This window comes from Pseudopipra pipra, chromosome 3 (genome assembly GCF_036250125.1).
Source record: "Pseudopipra pipra isolate bDixPip1 chromosome 3, bDixPip1.hap1, whole genome shotgun sequence".
Lineage (NCBI taxonomy): Eukaryota > Metazoa > Chordata > Aves > Passeriformes > Pipridae > Pseudopipra > Pseudopipra pipra.
This window is the reverse complement of record NC_087551.1, coordinates 51,275,576-51,295,078: the sequence shown is the minus strand read 5'-3', so window position 1 is coordinate 51,295,078 and position 19,503 is coordinate 51,275,576. Positions and strand designations below refer to the sequence as shown.

Below are 19,503 nucleotides of genomic sequence, written 5' to 3'. Positions count from 1 at the left end.
GAGAATTACTAGTCTTCTCTCACACCATAAAAATAATGGAAGATACTAATTGTTCATTGACTGACTTACGCTGCTTCCACATTAAGTAACAAACTTTTGAACCCCTCTATACATGATGACACAAAAGTATGGACAGATATAATTAATCTTCACTGTCTTACCAGAATAAGTGACATTAGTCTATTGATACAAGTGCTTCTGCCAAGCTTTACTGTATTCACCAGAATTACAACATTTCATTTTTAATTTACCTTTCTCTAATTAAATGTAGCAGGCATTACATTAATCTGATTAAGAGTTGCTATTAAAATGGGAGGCAGGTAAGGTGTCCAAAAGAGCAAAACAAAAGTTAAAATCTAAACTGTAGAAGTAATTTCTAGAGCTTACAGAAAGAGCAATAAATCTGCAACACAAAAGTTACACTAACCTGCATTCTCATTGCTATTGCAAGAGAACCAACAGTGTTTTCTGCAGCAGAGGTGTTTTGCTGACCATAGTTGCGTTTCTCTGCAAAACATAAGTATTGCACTAATAAATCACAAAGCTTTTGTGAGTGGGAGCATGTGTATTTGAAAGTTATGTCCAAATAAAAAATTTCTGAATGTTGACTTGAAATTTAACAATGTTACTGACAAAATTATAGGTGGCTTACTTAATACTTCAAATGAAATCCCCCACAAGGATGGATATACTGTGAAAAATCAGAGAGTAACTGTATGCTCTGAAACATATTACACAAACATGTAAGAAAATTCACACAGCTGTGAGGATTTGAAAAGCTATACATATTCTTAAACAGAACACATAAATGAACATGGTAAAGACTGTTTTCTCAACACACCTATTACAGCAAAAGAGAAAAATGAAATGATCACAAAATACTATATAGGATTATTAACCAATGGGATTTATAGTTTGGAAACAGAATATGTGAATTTTTTTGAGCAGCAAAAGTTATCTTCATCAATGTGACATTAAAAGTAGATATTCTGAAAAATCTATACAATTCAAAGTGACTCCAACTTTAGAGGCAGTTATCATTGTTTCTAGTGGCAATATATCAAATAATAATCATACATTAGCTACCCTAACCAAACAAATTATTTTGTCATTTTGCTGTGATCCTTCTTCTGGCTTGTTCTTCTGTTACTGTTTATTGATTTTTATCTAGACACAATTTCTCCAAAATTCACATCCTAGTCTCTGTGGGCATATCAAGGCCCTAGCTGCATTCTGAAGGGCGTAGACATAACTGTAATAAAAAAATAACAACTGTACACTGACAGCTTTAACCTTTCCCCCACAGGGGAACTGAAGTGCAAACCCTGACCTGGTCAAGCTCTCCCTCTACTCACCCCATCCGTACTAGTCATAAAACACTCATGTTGTCTTGCACAATTACCCCTCCCGACAAGGGTCCCAGTTACAGTGAGGCACAGAGAACTCAGACTGGAGCCAGCGTGGCAGGCAGAAGTAGGCAGAGGAGCCAGCACCCCACCACCCCCACCCAGCTCCAGCTCACTCTGTCACATCCATCACTGAGAGAGCAAGAGACCATCTCTGCAGACACCCTTAGTCTCATTCTGTGCGAATCCTAATCCTTTCTCAAACTTTCTTGCCAACAGGCACCTAAACATCAGTGACAAAGGCAACCAAGCAGAAGGTAACAGTCCTGATATTAAACTCTAATTAAGAAAGTGTTGGAAAAATCCTTCTACTTACATTTACATTTGCTATTAAAAAAAACAACAACGAAACAACAAAATCTTCTGGAGATGTTCAGCTTTAGATACAGACAGAAGAGTTTTACTGGAACAGTTTATCACAGTCATAAGTTGACTGTTGTTGCTTTGAGATCAGGCTGGGAGAGCTGCCAAACATAAATGAAGTAGGGAAAATGGAGTTTAAAACCCCCTTTCAGACAGCTGTGCTTTACAGAGACATTTTGGTTTTTTATGTTATTTGGCTTAATATGACTTTTTTATCAGGGCAGAGCTAGCACGTGTGTAAATACATATCAGAATTAGACAATTCCCTTCAATAAACTACTTCTCCTAGATTGCCTATGCTACACAGTCACCCCACAAATGACTAACCAGGCTTTTACAGGGGTGAGGGCAAAGCTAGAGGTGAAAGTCATGCACACATGGAATTAGCAAGACAATCACAGGATTGCAACAGCTCTCTTAGGATAAATTTTCCAGATGGGAGCTGGAATAGCACTCTGCTTTGGCCTATGGTCAGATCAGCTACAGACATTATGATCCCTCCTCTGAATTGTACCCTGTTGTGCAGATGGGTGAGAGGTGCTGTCATGTACTACCTGTCTGCTCACGCAGCTGAGAATAGAGAAGAGGTGGGGAAATGGTTGAATTTCCTACTAACATACTTAAAACCATATAGGTTTCAGCTGTCAAGTGACCCCAAAGAAACTGGATATCAAATCCCAAATAATTCTGGCATCCTTAAGTTTTGTTCAGAAACTTATTTTCATTTCTATACATTCATATTTAAAGTATATTCTTGCAAGACACTACCAGCACTCGCCTGATTCCAAGATCCTTAGTGCAACAGCAGCAGATGTTGCACCGCTAGAAAATTCTGAAATTTTTGAAATGTTGCTAGAACATCTTAAAATTGTGATAATTTAAAAATCTTTGCTTATATTAAAAAAATACTTGAAAAATAATTTTGTCACTTTGCAGTGAGCACTTTTAGCTCAACTCTCCTGGCTTACATCATTATATTTCCCCAGTTCGCCTATGTCCTTGCAAATTTTGAGTGCTTTTAAAACACACAAGTGTGTTAGACTACATATACGCTCATTTAAGATAGAAATCCAGCCACCATCTAGCAGGAACAAAAGTTACTTCATGGCCATTAGTGCTTTCAGGCTTCATTTAGCTCCTGTGATCCCACAGATGTTAAGCTGAACATTTCTAAAGCAAGAAAAAATCCAGAACAATTTCCAAGCACCTCTGCCAGATTCCATGAAAGTGAAGAATCAGTTATAAGACTCAGTTGTTTCTCCAAGGTCATAACTGCTCCACAGTGGGCTTTTCACAAACATCTTGCAATTAAACTAAGTGCATTTTTCCTGTCAGACACCTGTCTTTCAGGTACCTCTCTAGTAAGCTTTGAGACCAGCATTTTTTAAAGCTGCTAAAATGCATTTCTTCTATAATTTTGGAGTTTCTGCAAGGTTTTGACAACATCAAAAGCATAATCATAAAGACAGATAAACATTTGGTAGATAAGTTCTATTTAAATTATCATTATAAAAATCTCATGCTGCCTTTTCAAAAAAAAAAAAGCAGTACTTAACACAGCCCACTGCTACAACTTTAAAAATGCAAAGAAATGTATACGCTTATGCCAAATCTTACATTTCATGCCTAAAAAAAGGAATGTTGCTTTGATATGTAATGCAGTTTTTCTAATAGCACTCCTTCAGGGAAGGGAAACACTAATATTATCTAGAGTTCTATAGAGCAACTAAGGCATGAAGATATTTAAGTCTCAAGACATAGTATATATTGCAGAACTTTTAGGCCTCTGAAGGCTCAGACTCCCTCTACAATGGAAGGAGAGAACTGGGTGTCCAAAAGTGGGACTTGCACTAGACAACACAGTGCTGGGAGAGTCCAGTCACTAGTGGTGCCAGCTGCAAGGACTGGTTTATCTCCATCCTGCCAGAACAGACCTGCACCTCTGCCCCAAGTCTGACACACAAGAGGTTTCTGCTTAGAAGCATTAAATGAGGAGGGGAGATTCCCTTTCATTTATTTATTTATTTATAGGTACTACTGCTGTAACACCACTCCCTCTCTTCTCTGCCCCATTATCTTTCTCCTCCATTCCCCCTTCATGTTAGACCATGTTATACTAGGGAGGAGGGAGGTGAATTCAAACTCTTTTTTGTAGGAATAATTACTGCAGAAGACATTCTGCCTCTTCTTAGCTATACATGATTTCTTTACTCCCTCCTGCACCATTCTCTGCAGACAGCTTTACAGCACTTTAGAGCTGGTATTTTTTCCCTTCTTCTCTTTTTCGCATGTTCCAGGTGAGACTACAGAAGTCACAGGATAACACACTGTACAAAACAGCACTAAGTAATAGTTCATCTTATGACCCAAAAATCTTCTCTCTGAAGTCTTTGAATCCATAGGATCATCACTTATTTAACAATCCTGGTATGAAGAACCTGTTCCAACCTTTCTTACCCCACCTGACATCTTTTTCCTATTTATACATCAGAGAAACATGTATACATACCCTGTACACAAACACACACCTTTCAAGGCCCCCTCCCAAAGATGCAGCTTTTAACCACATTGCATTATCACCAAGATGTCACACACATTTCAAGGACTCACTGCACATCACTTGTAGGAACTGCTATCTTTAACACCTCTTACCTGACAGCATGTCATGAGAACAACTGATAATGGTGGTTCCAGGCTTTATCCCGCTCACAGGAACATCATCGGGTTTCATACTGCCAAATACCACCACATCTGCGTGACGAAGCTAGGGACACCCCAAAACACCCCCCAAGGACAAAACAAGCATTTAATGTTAGAAATACATACTTTAATATGCATCTTAAAGATATTCAGACTTATACAGCAATAGCCTTTTGAGCAAAGCATTTACAGACAACAAGAACATAAAAAAAAAAAAGATGCAAACTGATGGCTTGATTCTTACTCTCCATGAAATTTAAGAACAATAGCATTTAAAATGAAGTTAGGTAAACAAACTGTGAGATCAGGCGAGTGAGGTCAGAGTCAGCATCAATAATACTTAAAAGCAGATTACATCCTTCCAAATAAAAAGTTCTATCACTGTCCTAAAGACCAAGGTAACTTGGAGCAACTTAAGAAAAAGAAGGGTTGAATGACAGTAAATAGGCAATTATAAAGCGTATAGTCAGATTATCACAGTAGAAAACCAGGCCAGCTGATGGGAATGCAAGATGACCTGATCTGCAAACATCAATGTTTTTGAAGAATACCAGTTAAAGCATCTTTTTTCCTTCTCAGTTCACGTTTGCTAATCAGTGCCTGTGATTTACTTCAACCTGGCAGATGCTGGAGCAAAAATGGTTATGACAAAAATTTTTATAACCAAAGTTATAACGTAAAGTGCCTTTCTTTCCCCACCTTCTCTGAAGCAGGGTCCTGTACCAATTATACGAATCACCATGAGGTAAGGGACAGCACCAGAGGCAGATGTATAAAGATCCACTAAAAAAGCCACAGCATTGTGCTTGAATGTAAAAGTTATTTCAGAGATAAAGTGATTTGGTAATATTTTGAACAAATGTAAATTAATTCCAAGTGTAACAAACTCAGTGAGCCTCACAAATTGATTTCTGACTGACAAGCATTCCAGCTTCTTTTTTGGCCAAAAGTGCTCTGACGCAACCCTGCCCAACACTCCTGCCAAGAAAGAACAGCTACAAATCCTGTCAGGATAGCAGGTTTTTGGCAAAGCTGAGCATCCAGGAGGGAAGAAGAGCATAACTGCTGCGGAAAAGGCAGAAACCAAAAAAAGCTCCATCTTCCCCTCAGAGGATGCAAGGATGGCCTAACTCTCCTTAGAGATCCACATGTGGAAACAAAGCCAAAAGTGTGGGAGAAGATTTACTGGCTTGACAAATGACTAATGCAATGAGCTGATTGAGACTTCAGTCACAAGTTTCACAACACTCCTGTGATTGCCTGCAAACAGTCATTCAGCCTTATCCAAATTGCTCTCACTCCTGAGCGTGGTGAGAATATCAGCTTACATGCCACTCCTAGAAGGCCACATAAGTCATAATGCTTGACCAGCAACAGGTCAAATGATACTGAGAAATCTGCAAGCAAATCTGGATAAAAAGATGCTGTGATGACTTGTGAACCAAGAATATTATGCTGTAGGCACACTTCTGCTCTGCAAAAGGAGGCAACCTCTGCTGCAACAGTCAACATCAACACAGAGAAAAACAGTGATTTTTCTCAGTTACATGACCACAGCATTTTTTTGGTAAGAAATCACATAATGAAAGTCAGGATGCCTTCCCATGCAAAGCCTCTGGGACAAGGACTAAGCTTTGCACACCACTTAGCATTGTGAATTGATGAACCAGTTGAGAGCTGTATGCAACAAGTAATAATTTTGATGAATGTTCAGCCAACATACTTTTGACAGAATTGATTCAATGTAACTATAATGCCAGAAAACAAGTGATGGGGCCAAATACTCATCTCTATGACTACCAACCCTAATGTTGAAAAATGTTCTTAACAGCTGAACACAATTATTTTTCTAGCCAATGTTAAAACATTTTTAAAAAGTATATCCAGAAACTGGGAGAGCAAGTCCACTGAAAGCAAAATAGTTGTTTACAGACTTCTGGGTGTCCTTGGAAGAGTTTTATGTGATCTCCATCAAACTTTGGTTTCACTTACAAGAAGTTGTGTCCATACCTCCTCTGCTGATTTTTTTTCTCCCTTGCCCTTCTCTTTTGACGGCTGTTTAGTCGCTGAAGCAAGAAGCAAGCCTTGGGATGCATGTGCAGAGTTATTTCCAACCAATCCCAGACGTTAGAGATGGAAAAGTCCTATGAAATCATCACATTCAACCTCCCTAGCAAATGCACCACACAGTCCCTGGACAGAGGACACATCTGACAGGAACCAGATGCTACAGGCAGCCATAGCCAGAAGGTCAAGGAGATACCCACGAGGGAGAACACATGGCTGACTGCCCCATGCTCCCTGGACAGCAAGGCTGTGTCCCATCAAGCTGGCTAGAGAAAGGAATGACAAGCATCATGCCAAACCCTCCTTAATGTGCTAGGCAATAGGCTGAAGACAAAGTAAGCCAATAGTCCAGTAGTATCTTGCCTTCTCACTGGTAAATATTTTTTCAGTTGGAAAGAGTTGTGCCAACAAATAATCTGAAACCTTACCTCATAACAAAATATGATTCTCTCCACCAAGATTTAAGTAGAAGCAGATTAAGAAGCCCCACCCATTCACAAGACAGAACACCAAATGTTAAAACAATACAGACTTTCCAGCCAAGTATTTAATGATAATGGCACAAAGTAGTTGTCTATTACAGATAACTGAAACTCCATTTTGCTGTGAAATCCACATAAAAATTTCATTTTCCCATAGTTTAAAAAAGCCATTTTTAAATACATGATCAAACAAAATAAAAATTAAAATTAATATTTGAAATGTAAAAGTCCTTGTTTCCTGGGTATGAAGCTAGGCCATATAAAATTTAAGAGATGGGATGAGGAATAGGAACCTGATTAAAAGTCTTTTCACAACTCTCTTTAGTAAAATAATCTTTATTCACATCAGTTTACATATCAGGTTCCACTTCAATCACAGCAACTCTAATTACTTCCTGAAATCTTGAAAATTTTATAAGTCAGTGACTAGTTTCAGGTACTTTTTTCACTAAGGTATGTTCTCCTTATGTGGTTTCTTCCAGCTCTATCTCTACCTCAGGAAAGTCAGGGTTTGCAAATCATTAGCAACCCAGCAGAACAACTATGCATGATCCCTTCCCACCCAGCCAGACTCCTCAGGGATGAACCAGAGCAAGCGGCCAGTAGCTCCCTGCCACCATCTTCTTGCCCAGACACTGACCACCCCTTCCCTACCACATCAGCCTGAATGCACTTGCTCTACATAGTGCACATGAAAATCAAGTCCACATCTCTACTGTGGGCTCAAGCCTACTGCTTTAGCAACTGTTCCTCTAGCTTACAGACAGGGGATAAATTTCAAAATTACAAGGAACAGAGGTGATGTGCATAAAATGTTGAAGTAGAAATACTTTGTCTACATCATCATCACTAGAAACTCTCATGCAGCTTCCCTCTCCTCTCCTCTTATGGGATCCATATACCTCGTCTCATGTTCTTTCATGCTTACAGTATGAAGTGCATTTTTCTGCTCGTACCAAGACTCTTGCTCTTATGAAGACAGCAAAAGCAGGATAGTAAATGGCTAAGAGATGTCTAAAAGTTTGAAGCTTAAGCATTGGCTCTAAGGAAAAGCAGACTGTGGCCAAAAGAAGTTCTTTTTCAAGTTGGAAAGGAACTTTCCATTCAGCACTCCAGCTGAACCACTCTTATAGTCCTCAACCAGGCTTTTGCATACAACTTTTCTATTCCTAATTATACCTAGATAGACCAATTTTCAGTTCTTTTACAATAAAATGTAGGATAGCAACTCTCTCAGAACAGGCACGATGTGGTTCACACATGGGCTATGTTAAAGATGACATGCTGAAATGATGACTGACTCAATTTAGATGACTGAAACAAAATTCTGTTTTCTTACAAGTACTAAGTATTACCCATGTTTTGGCAAGGAAATAATCTGTATTTTTCAATATGAATCTACTTGATAACCTCCTTTTAAACTAGAAAACATAATTCTACCATGATAAAGGATTAAGCACATCTGTTCCCATTCTTCATCTAATACTGAATCAACTTTTAGGTACTCCCATTTTAACATTACAAGGGAGACGTTCCTGAAAGTATGTCACTAGGTCATTCTTCAGGCACAATGCAGTGAATGTGCTTTCAAGAGTTATCTACACAAAGCTTAACAGAGCGATAACATCTTAACAATTTCCACCAAAATGCTTATGTCTATCTCTTACTTCATAATTTCTTTTACACTGAACATATCAATGGCAAAAGAACAACATTTCCTCATGGCAACTAATGCACAGATGTGCCAGAACCTTCTGAAATGTTTTCTTTCCTTTGTAATTTTATTTGAAAACTCAGGAAGCTCAAGAGCGCTGAAAGACATGGCTCAGCTGTGCCGTGATGATTATTTTTAAGAAATGAAGCAAAGCAAACCTGAAATGGAACAAAAAGAGATATTAACCTGTTCACCTAAAAAAAGTGAAGTGAGGAGGGAAAAGAACATTGAAAGTGGGTCCACTATCCATTCATCTCAAAGCAAGGAAATGAAAAGTACTGTTATTTATTTCATTCCCTTTTCCTGCCATAGGACAGAAAAGACTTGCCTTAAAGGAGCACACTAAGTCAGATGGTAGATGGCATTACGCTGTTTGCCAGGAGAGTTATCCCTACATTGCTAGACTTTTCCTAAGGTAGACTAAAACATACCTTCCTCTTGATCATTGTCAAAATATTTTTGCAAAAGTGCATGAGTAACAGAAGTAATTACAAGTCCATAGCAATACAAAACCTTACCCAAAAAACCCAACAATCTTAGTGTTGTGTGACTCATTTAAATTGAAAGAATTTCTAAAGAAAACACTTGCTGTTATGCTGTCCTTTTTAAAAAGAAGAACAAATCAACAGAACTAGTCTAAGGTAATTTAGTACCCACTTAAGAAAGGCATTACATCATTAAGGTCAGAGTTACTGCTTCAGCCCAAACTGGCCTGGCCAATGGATTAATACAAATAATATACATCTACCTTTAAGATAAAATTTTCCTTTCCTATTATACATTGTGAAACAAATGCATACCAGTGAAAAGTTTATACTCTTTGTATGTTCATCTCTCACTTCATAAGTGAAGTTATTATGCTACAACAGGTAATACTTCCAAACAACAGCACACAGACTGCTACTGTAGAGGCATTGTATTCAGAGAAAGGAGAAGTTAGTGTATTGTACAGGAAAAACAAAACATGAATTAATTCTTCCAAATCTTGGAAAAGCCTCAACATTGACTAACATATTTTCTTATTTGAAATTCAAATGAAAAAAAAACCTCATGAGAAGAAACCTTGTGAACCTTTTAAACTGTTTTTACTTAATTGGCATTTTAAACAAGCACAAGAATATCATATCATATATTCATATCACCAGCTATAATCATGTTATCTAAAAACATTGTACTTCAAATACAGGTTGCCACGAGACTGCAGTACCTTGTTGTTGAGTAGGAAACCTGTGCTCAGTTTCTGACTCTGCAGCTTCTGGGAATATGAAACAGTTTTCCCTGAATGCACTAGATTTTATCAAGGAGCTAGAGTTAACTATCAGAGTATATCCAGACAGTTCAGCAGTGCTCTGGGGATTACTGGTGACATGTTGCTCCAGGCTTACAGGCAAGGAAGAGGAAGGTAGGTTTCCCCTGACCTCTGCTGATTAGTCCCGCAGGTAAAGCACAAACTCCTTTACTGCCAACAGTTAAAATGAACCTGGGAAGACTGATGTGCAAAGTCTCAAACTTAGGCCTCTCGTTCTGTTTTCCATCAGTGACCTGCTGCAAAAGGTAAGCTATGAGGAATGCCAAAAAGCAAAGCATGATTATGGGAAAGCATGTGGATGGAAGGAAACAGATTTCTCTCCAGCTATAGACAGCACTGCACAAGCAGCTATGGGCTCAATCCAGATTTTTTGCTGTGAACCAGTGGAAACACCTCTGGCCACCCTGTCACCCACACCATCCAGCCCAAAGCAGTCCTCTAGCACAACCCTAAGCAACAAGAAATAACTGAAGAATGAGACATGGCAACGATCAAGTTCACAGTGCTCTGTCTCCAACAGAGGCATATGTTTCCTAAGTGCTGTCAGTCACTTAAAGCCCAGAGCTGAGACAAGCCTGACAAAAACATCTGCAGCTGTGAAAACATAAGTTTGCCAGAGAACTTTCTATCACAGCTGCTCAAATTTATTTCCTCCTCCTGTCCTTGCCTCCAAAGCCCGGAGGTGTGACACAATCATTTTGCCTTGGCTGCCACCCTGTGGTACAAGCTGTCAAATACTAGAGCTGTCCTGGGCACCTCACCCCTATAGCCACTGGCAAACCAGGCCCTGGACTAATGTGCACTCCCACAGCCAATATCTGAACCCCGCTGCACATGCCCCAAGGAAAACGCATTTGGGACTAAGGAACAAACTGAGAAGTTTGACAGGAAGTCATACCAACTTCTAAGTTGCAGCTAAAAGCTCTGCAAAAAGCAACCAGGGAGACCATGTAAATTAAATCCTTCGGGTTAAGGCTCCTGAATTTCTTTGAATCTTTTTACAGCTATCTTCAAAGCTAAAGACTGGGATCTTCCTTGTCCCAAAAGATGCAGTATTTGCAAACCTTTAAGACACAAATTCAATGACAATAATTTCACACAGATGACAATATCACAGGACAAGAAGAAAGAGGGCATTTCTCTTGGAGAAAGTAAAAGGGAGAGCTAACACATTTGTTTTAAAATTCATTCTCAAACAGCTCCTTGTGTAAAATAATGAAATTACAGCAGCGGCTATTACACGTAATATTCACAGAATCAAAGAATCGATTAGGTTGGAAAACATCTGAGATGATTGAGCCCAAGCTACGACTGAACACCACCATTTCAACTAGACCATGGCACTAAGTACCACACCCAGTCTTTCTTTAAACACCTCCCTGGACAGTCCATTCCAATGTCTAATCATCCTTTTTGTGAAGAACTTCTTTCTAACGTCCAACCCCAGTGCAGCTTAAGAGTGCATCCTCTTGTCCTCTCACTAGTTGCCTGGGAGAAGAGGATGATTCCCCACCTGGCCACAACCTCCTTTCAGGTAGTTTTAGAAAGTGTTAAGGTCACGTCTGAGCCCTCTCTTCTCCAGACTAAACACTCCCAGCTACCTCAGCCATTCCTCATAAGACTTGTGCTCCAGATCCTTCACCAGCTTCATTGCCCTTCTCTGAACTCTGGTAGAGGGTAGAGGCCAGTATTTGCACCATTTCCGAGCAAGCAGGAAGGAGGAAAGATCCTAACCGACCCTGGCTACCAGCAAGACCCAGTGCCACCTGTGACTGCAACAACAAGTCTCCCTCTTGGCAACAGCAGCGAAGGGGAGCAGTGCCAGGGGAGCAGCTGACAGGGATGCCTGGATGCAGTATGACCCTCATCATCATGATGAAGCACTCACCTCATTCTGCAGCTGTGGGGCTTTCCACGGGCAGCTGACGATCACTGCTCCCTCCCTCTGCAGCATGCTCTGCAGGGCAGCACCCACTGCCCCACCAGCTCCCACCAGCAGCACCGTCTTTCCACCTGCACAACACAAGGCAAGTTGTTCAGCCACCCTCAACTGCAAAGGCACAAGCACCAGGCTCCACCAGGCACAGAGCTGGAGCAGCTACATGGACCTCTGCTCTGACCAGGCCACTTGCTGCCGAAGGCCTCCAGAAGTGCCAGCAAAGCGGCTCACGACAGGACAGAGCTGTGTGCCTGCACAACCACAGCAGCTGCGGCAAGTCTTTCGGAGCCCATGCAGTGACACAAACCACAGGTTTTAAGTTGTTTCCTGGTAACTTCCCAAATTCTAGTAAATAAATACTACTCTTCTGGATTTCTGGTACTACTCTTCTGGTATTTTGCACAAATTCTTTCATTCTCAGTTGTTACTAAGTACATTTGACCTAGCGTTTACAGTTCTGTTACTGAAATCCTCATTTCAACACTTACGAATTTTTGAGAGAGAGATAACTTCTGACACGGTGCCTTAAACTAACAGCGTCTTCATACATTGTTAACCCGCTTGTTTAAATCTGCCATTTCAGTGTCAGCATTTACGCAACAAAACCCAAACCAAAAGATTTGCTCAGCAGCAATTTACAGGCAGACCTGAGTTTCCCCAACTGTTCACACTAATCAAAACTGTCAAGTGAAATACCCAAGTAAGGTTTATATTTTTTATTTGGAAGACTCATATGTCTTGTGCAGCTTTAGTGAGATTAAATCTGCTGATGGCAGCTAATCCCTACCTAATATCTAAAATCTGTAGGACTGAGACCCATTTCTGCAAATGCTACATTCAGATCTCACTGAGGCTCCTCACTAGTAGGAGACAAATATATGTCAGATGGGAATTCAACACAAACTAGAAAACACAATTTGACTCCCAGTCAGGATTAAAACTGAGAAAAATAATTATGCTAAAATTAATTCATGTTTATGATAGAAGTACTCACCTAGATTTTCAAGAAGCTCCATCACCGCACACACTGTAGGAGGAACTAGACAATCATAGACATCACCACATACTAAGTGTCCTAGGTTTACACTGGATAATCTGCAGTGGAAAAACATGGCAATTTAACAAAAAAGAAGTTTGTGTAAAATAAATCCTCAGTAATGTTTGTAACATGGCTAACAGCTAATCCCATGAGCAAACACATCTCATAAAAGCAAATCCTTTGATAGTCATGTACTGCAGCTAATTTGTATCATCCCAAATCCCAGTTAGACAAACACTGAGCCTCAAGAGAGGCCAGGAAAGGGATCTCTGAGTTTGAATAAGTAACACGATCCCACGATACACAGGCAGTTCTTTAGTTGTCATGATGGGCTACCCATGGCATATTGGGCCAAAACACCTCAGTGGCTGCAGTGAGACCAGACCAGTGCTGCCAAAGCCAAGCCAAGCCAGAGGCAGCACATCCTTCTGGGCTCAGGCTGGCTCAATGGGGGCAACTCAAGTGTTTCCACACAGCACTGCATTCTCCTTCATACACAGGGATGCTCTAAATTTTCCATTTTCTGCATCTCCAGTACTCCAGACAATGGAAAGCTAACTACTTTGAAAGATTTTCGAATTTTTTTCATGACATTAAAAAAGAAGTGAAAGGGATAAAAAATCCGGTAATAGTCTGCAGTTGAGAGCAGGAAGGCTGCAAGAGCAGCAAGATGGCAACTCAAGACACCTAAATTAGACCAGTGGTCCCTTCAGAGAGAGACACTGATTAGAAAGTTGTGTTAATGGGTCCAAACTATAGCCTACTCTCTCACCATGAGAGAGTGCTGTAAGGAAGTAAAAACCTTCTCTGCAATTTTTCCATCAATCCTTCTTGTGAAAATTCAGCACTTTGTGACTACCATTTTCATGACTGAAGTACTGAAATACCTTAAGTATCATCAGTAAATCACAACCTCAGTTTTTATTTTTTGAAAAGACCATGTCCTGAATATACATTATGTAAAGATTAAAAAGATAATGATCAAAATTACTTCAGCAGAAGACTTCTCATTGATTCAGAGGCATCTTTTATCACTGCTCAATAGCACAGCTAGACATTAACTGAAGAATCCATTAACGATAAGCACAGGGGAAAATTGATTTTACAGAGCCATCAGCCTCATGTCTGCTAATATTATTTCTCTGTGCTTCACTTACCCATCCACATCCTTCTCTGGTTTCACAGCATTTAATACCTTACTGCTACATAAGCTTTCTGGGAGGTCAAGGGCAAGGCCCTGCACGTTAGGATCCTCATTAAGTCTCAAGATTTCACTGACAATCTAGGAAGTTAATAAAAAGCATTAAAAATCAGAACAGTTAAAAGGAGAATTTAGTTAGAAGGGGGTAAAATCTGTACATTTTATAAAATTACTTCAGGGCCACCTTTGCTTCCCTTGCATATTATTGCAACTTCTAAATGAAAAAGGCAAAAACCTGCTTTCCTCGGTTTATATTTCCATGGCTTACCAAATTACCTGACTCTATTCTAAACATCTTGCAAAATAAACACAAATTATGTGACATTATGCTGCCAAAAGCATTTGCTCTTTCATCATTCCAAATCTCAGCAAAAGCTCATCACTGTAACGGTTTCAGCATATGTTTTAGAAACAAGACACCTTCGCTAAAATGTAGTTCGAAATTGGACCAGATCACGTCCCAGCACAGAACATGGATAAAAAGTTGTAACACTAAAAAAAACAATTCTACAAGAGAAAATTAATGTTATTAAACCAGCATATATCATTACCAATTTTCCTTCTCAAAACACCCTTATCCTAAGAGCTGACAATTGTCTGGTGAAGTGTTGTTATGTTGAAAAGGTACTGCACAAAAGTTTAAGAATTTCAAATACTGAACCAGATGCAAGTTCAAGTGGTTTATAATTGGTCACATTGGACATCTGAGACTGTACTAGTTTTTCTTGATTACTTACTCTCTAAACTGTGTTATTCAGCAGATAAAACATATTTATCAACAACAAAGTGTATGTTCTTCATTTCAAAAGCCCATTCTTTTTAAATGGATATCTCACTATCCATAATCTACAAAACTTCACAGTAAATTACTCACAATGTACCTGGAAGCAGTTCTTGAGCTTACACTGCAAGCCAGTAACATTTTACAAACAATACACAAAACTCCCAAGCTGCAGGATTCTCAAAATCGCGAAGTACAAGGAATCCAGGTGGAAACAGTGGCATCTTTTACTATACATTCCTTCACTGGTTTTACTTTCAGATGGTTTGCTATATTTAAAACATACTTGATATTAAGCGCTGTGCCTTCAACAAGGTAAAGAATTCAAGCCCTCTAGTGATTTGGGGTGGATGTTTGGTTTTTAACACATACTTTAAATATTAAAAGACCAATAAACAGACAAATTCAGCTCCTTTCCCTCCCTGCCCCCCTCCAAAATAGTAAAAAAGTCCATTGATCTTTAATTTCCCTGAATAACTTGGGCAAGAACTAGGTACAGTCACAAAAGCAACTGCAGGAGACTGGATACGTGTGCTGGTATGAGGGGATGCTGCAGTTAAACACCAGACACAAAACCAAAATGTTACTCTATTGATTCTGCCCCAGCTTGCCAGGGGACAGCAGACAAACCCATTAATTTTTTTCCCCATTCTTGCCAGTAAGGGGTATAATACTTGTTATTTGAACTAAGGCAATCCCAAACCTAATTTGAGTTAACAGAGGTCATTCAAAGTAATAATTAGCGTCAGAAATAAATAGAAGTTTATGACAAAAGCAAAACAGGAAGAGTCCTTCAGGTATTTCAATTACCTCATCTGTGCTGCTGCCTTCAGGGAGACAGATGTGAATAATGCGTAGACCAACCTGTCGAAAGAAAATACTTAAAATTACCAAAGGCAAGTTGCTCATGATTAATAACAGATGTATCAGCTAAAGCTTACCTCTTTGGCAAAGTTCTTGTTTGCTTCTTGAATCAAATGATCATTATGTGCCTTCGGGAACAAAACAGAAACCAAGTTTTAAAATAATACATTTAGAAATGTGAGTACACTAATGCTCATAGGTCATCTACCGCCACCACCTACGACTTTTAGAACGCTTCCATCAACGCTGTCTCCGTACAATCCTAAACATCCATTGGTCACATTATGAGACTAATACGTCTGTTCTAAAAAGGCAGCAGTTAAGAGTATTGAGGCCATGTTGCTGAGAACACAGCTGCGTTGGGCAGGACACGTCTCAAGGATGAAGGACCACCGCCTCCCTAAGATCTTGCTTTATGGTGAACTTGCCACGGCTGCTGCAAGAGAGGAGCCCCGAAGAGAAGATACAAGGACTCCCTGAAAAAACATCTCAGCCTTGGCCATATTGATCACCATAACTGGTCTACTCTGGCCCCCAATCGGGAGGTCTGGAGACACACTATCTATAACGATGCTGCTTCCTTTCAGAACGCACGCAGGATCACTCCTGAGGAGAAAAGACAACGCAGAAAGAATCGTGTCTTGCTGATATCACCTAAGGAGTATTTCTGCTGTGCCTTTTGCAACCAGACTTGTCTATCTCATATTGGCCTTTTCAGCCACCAGCGCGCTTGTAGCAAATGTGGGTAGAGCCCTTCCCAAATCTTCATTTGCAAAGCCTAGCCATGAATGAATGAAAAACACTAATGCATGTCTATGCAAAAAACATAGTGATGATGTTTGTGTCTACTGGTATTGGAACAAATAAAAAGCCTAGTAATTCTAAGAAAGAAGCAGAAGGCCATCCCTATTATTCCCAAATAGTTCAAGACTGATGACAGTGAACAAAAGAGCATTTAAAAGGACAGGCTTCACAGTAAGGGGCAGCTCCTGTGTGGGAAGGAGGGCTTGCCCTCCATCCCCTTGCTCCCTCCCTGAACCACCAGCATTCCTGGTACCGTACTACCAGCATCCCACTCCCCAAATCTGGCAGCTGGAGGTGAGTGGCAGCACAGAGGCTGCTGCAGTGGGAACACTGTGCAGAGCTCACACTGGGAAAAAGAGTCAGGTCAAAGGACAGCTCAGCAGCTGCTCCCCTATGCCAGTAAATGTGGAACTGTACCCCCATACTGACTGCTCAAGAGTTTAACTGGGATGAAGCAACTGGTGATACCACACTGTCGCCTGTAATGTCCCTAATGCTGCAGTACTGGCAGGTGAACAGTTATCTTGTGTGCGTGCAGAAACCTGCCCTGAACCTGGAACAGCACAGGTGAGGCCAGAGCTCAGGACATGGGCTGGCATAGCATAAGAGCAGGACAGGGGAATGCAGGGGATCACTGAGCTTTGCAGGGCAACAGCTCCACTGTTAAACAGGATCCTGATGCTACATTTTAGTTTTCAGCTAAACTAAGCAGCACCCAACAATCTGTTGCAAAGATCCAACACAGGTTCAACATGAATAATAAGCAATGCAGGTATCAATCTCAGTATCAATTCAGGTTCAGTTGACTCAAGAGGAAAAGACAGTCCTAAAAGCATTCCACAGCAGGCTCAGTCTACAAATCCTCATTCTCAGTACTTCTGAAGAGGTGGTGCCATGTGATGCCAATTGCTGTTACCCAGGAGTGATTGGCAAAGGAGATAATTTCACTGCCCTCCCTCTGCTCCTCTAGGTGCAATGAGGCATATGGGGAGCAGCATGAATCCTAAGGCTTTGCCCACATTACCTGGTAGAGCAGTGCACACAAGAGCATTTGTAGATTAAAGCAAGTCTTCTTTGTACCACCAAATACACATTTAGAATGTGACTGACAGCTGGAGAACATAGCTTGGTTGAATTTCACCCAGAAGGATCTGGCCACATGTTCCTACAGTCATGTAGGAACATGATCAAAACCATGATCAAAACCAAGTGGGATATACAGGGACAAGAGGGACATCCCTTCCCTTGTGTCATGTGGCCATGCAGAAAACCAGACTTAGGGGATGAACGTGGTTGAAAGGAAGCCTCTTTAGACTTCTCAGGCTGAGGTTGCAGCTGGATCAGGCTGTGATTTCAGGCTGGATCACAGACCCAGTCCAGCTCATGGTACAACTGAATGAAGACAAAACAGGAGTGAGAAAAAACAGGTCACTGAAAAGATGAGTCACCACTTTTCTAGAAGTCCTTAAGCTTATAGCCTCGGAAGGCTTTGTGAAAACATTAAATGCAATTACCAGGGAGGGTAAGAGAAGGGAGAGCCTGTTCAGCCAGCCTCACTAGAAGACCTACTGAAATAAAGCTGTTCTTGCATTACTTAGATTCACTATGAGTACTTAGAAAACACTTATAGTTGGGTTTTAAAATTAAAACCTACTGGATCAGAGTTTCAGTGTGTGCCCACTCAAAACCAATGCCACTATCCTAGGAAACAGTACAAGGACATTTTCCCTGCAGGGTTCTGGGTCCCACTCTGAATGACAAACATCCCTAGTTTCTTGGCTTTGAAACCTTAAGAAATTTAAAGAGCAACATCTTTCAGCTTTGCAGGGATAGCAATCCTCATCTCTGATTTTGATTGCCTGTCTGAAAGATGGCTGCCTGAGTGAAATGGAAAGGAAAGCTCTTCACAGCATTAGTAAAACAACTTTCAATTACTGCAAAATTCCTTCACATCACAAAGTGCTGCTGCTTCTACAGGATGTTGACACTTCACACAAGACACTTACTTCACTTGACCGGGACTTTTCAGTATGGTTTCCCTCTCCTTAGAACAGCAGTGATAAGCTGCAGCTGCCCAAAGGTAACAAGGCTGACAGGAAGCAATAGGGTCTTTCATTAACCCTGGCAATGTTATTTCAGGGGTGGGAGGTGAAGGGACACCCACTGTTTTCAGGCACATAAACGCTTTGTTCAGGATTGCAAAAAAAGCTTCCAGCTAAATAAAGGTTGAGGACAACCACTTCAACACAACTATGCCAATTAACTTAGATGAGCTGTGAGAAAAAATTATCCATACTCACAGTGGGGAAGACTACATTAGCAAAAGGAGGAAGGGATAAAATCGTCCCTTTCTTTTGCAAAGCTTTCCCACAGTCTGAAGTTTCCTGTGGCTGTTTCAGAACTGAAGAAAAGGGCAATCTACAGTCTAGTGGAATTATCTCCTCCTATTGCTTTGCTTTATAATAAAGCAGATAATATTTTTTATAGAAAAAGAATAAAAGTTACTTTCTGCATCTTGTGTTTCTGAAGTCTCACACAATGAGTGGTAGCAAAGGAGATTCAGTGAGCACACGGAGGTACTTTACCTGAACAATGGCAAGTGTTGGCTCAAGCTGAGGGTTTTGTCTCTTAAGAGAGGCCAAGGATTTCTTTGCATTCTCGGTGATTTTGCTGCAACACAATAACAAGCAAATCTTTAACAAAATAAACCTTCCTAACATTAGTCAGCAGAAACTTATGTTAGTCAGCAACATAACGTAAATGCTTAGGCACATATGCTTTCAATCACCAAAATTATGGTTGGATGTAAACTCTGAGGGCTAGTGTTCAGCACA

General features: G+C 40.4%; 1 protein-coding gene across 1 annotated transcript in view; it reads right to left on the bottom strand.

The window, feature by feature from the left end:
• The window catches only part of MTHFD1L (methylenetetrahydrofolate dehydrogenase (NADP+ dependent) 1 like), a 148,586-nt gene that overhangs the window by 127,954 nt on the left and 1,129 nt on the right, over window positions 1-19,503 (bottom strand). The window contains exons 2-9 of the mRNA XM_064649127.1: window positions 19,255-19,339; window positions 15,943-15,993; window positions 15,812-15,865; window positions 14,177-14,301; window positions 12,975-13,075; window positions 11,930-12,054; window positions 4,422-4,533; window positions 428-507 (exon numbers count right to left, since the gene is read on the bottom strand). Coding sequence (XP_064505197.1) covers window positions 428-507; window positions 4,422-4,533; window positions 11,930-12,054; window positions 12,975-13,075; window positions 14,177-14,301; window positions 15,812-15,865; window positions 15,943-15,993; window positions 19,255-19,339 — 733 coding nt within the window. The remainder of the gene's footprint in view (window positions 1-427; window positions 508-4,421; window positions 4,534-11,929; window positions 12,055-12,974; window positions 13,076-14,176; window positions 14,302-15,811; window positions 15,866-15,942; window positions 15,994-19,254; window positions 19,340-19,503) is intronic.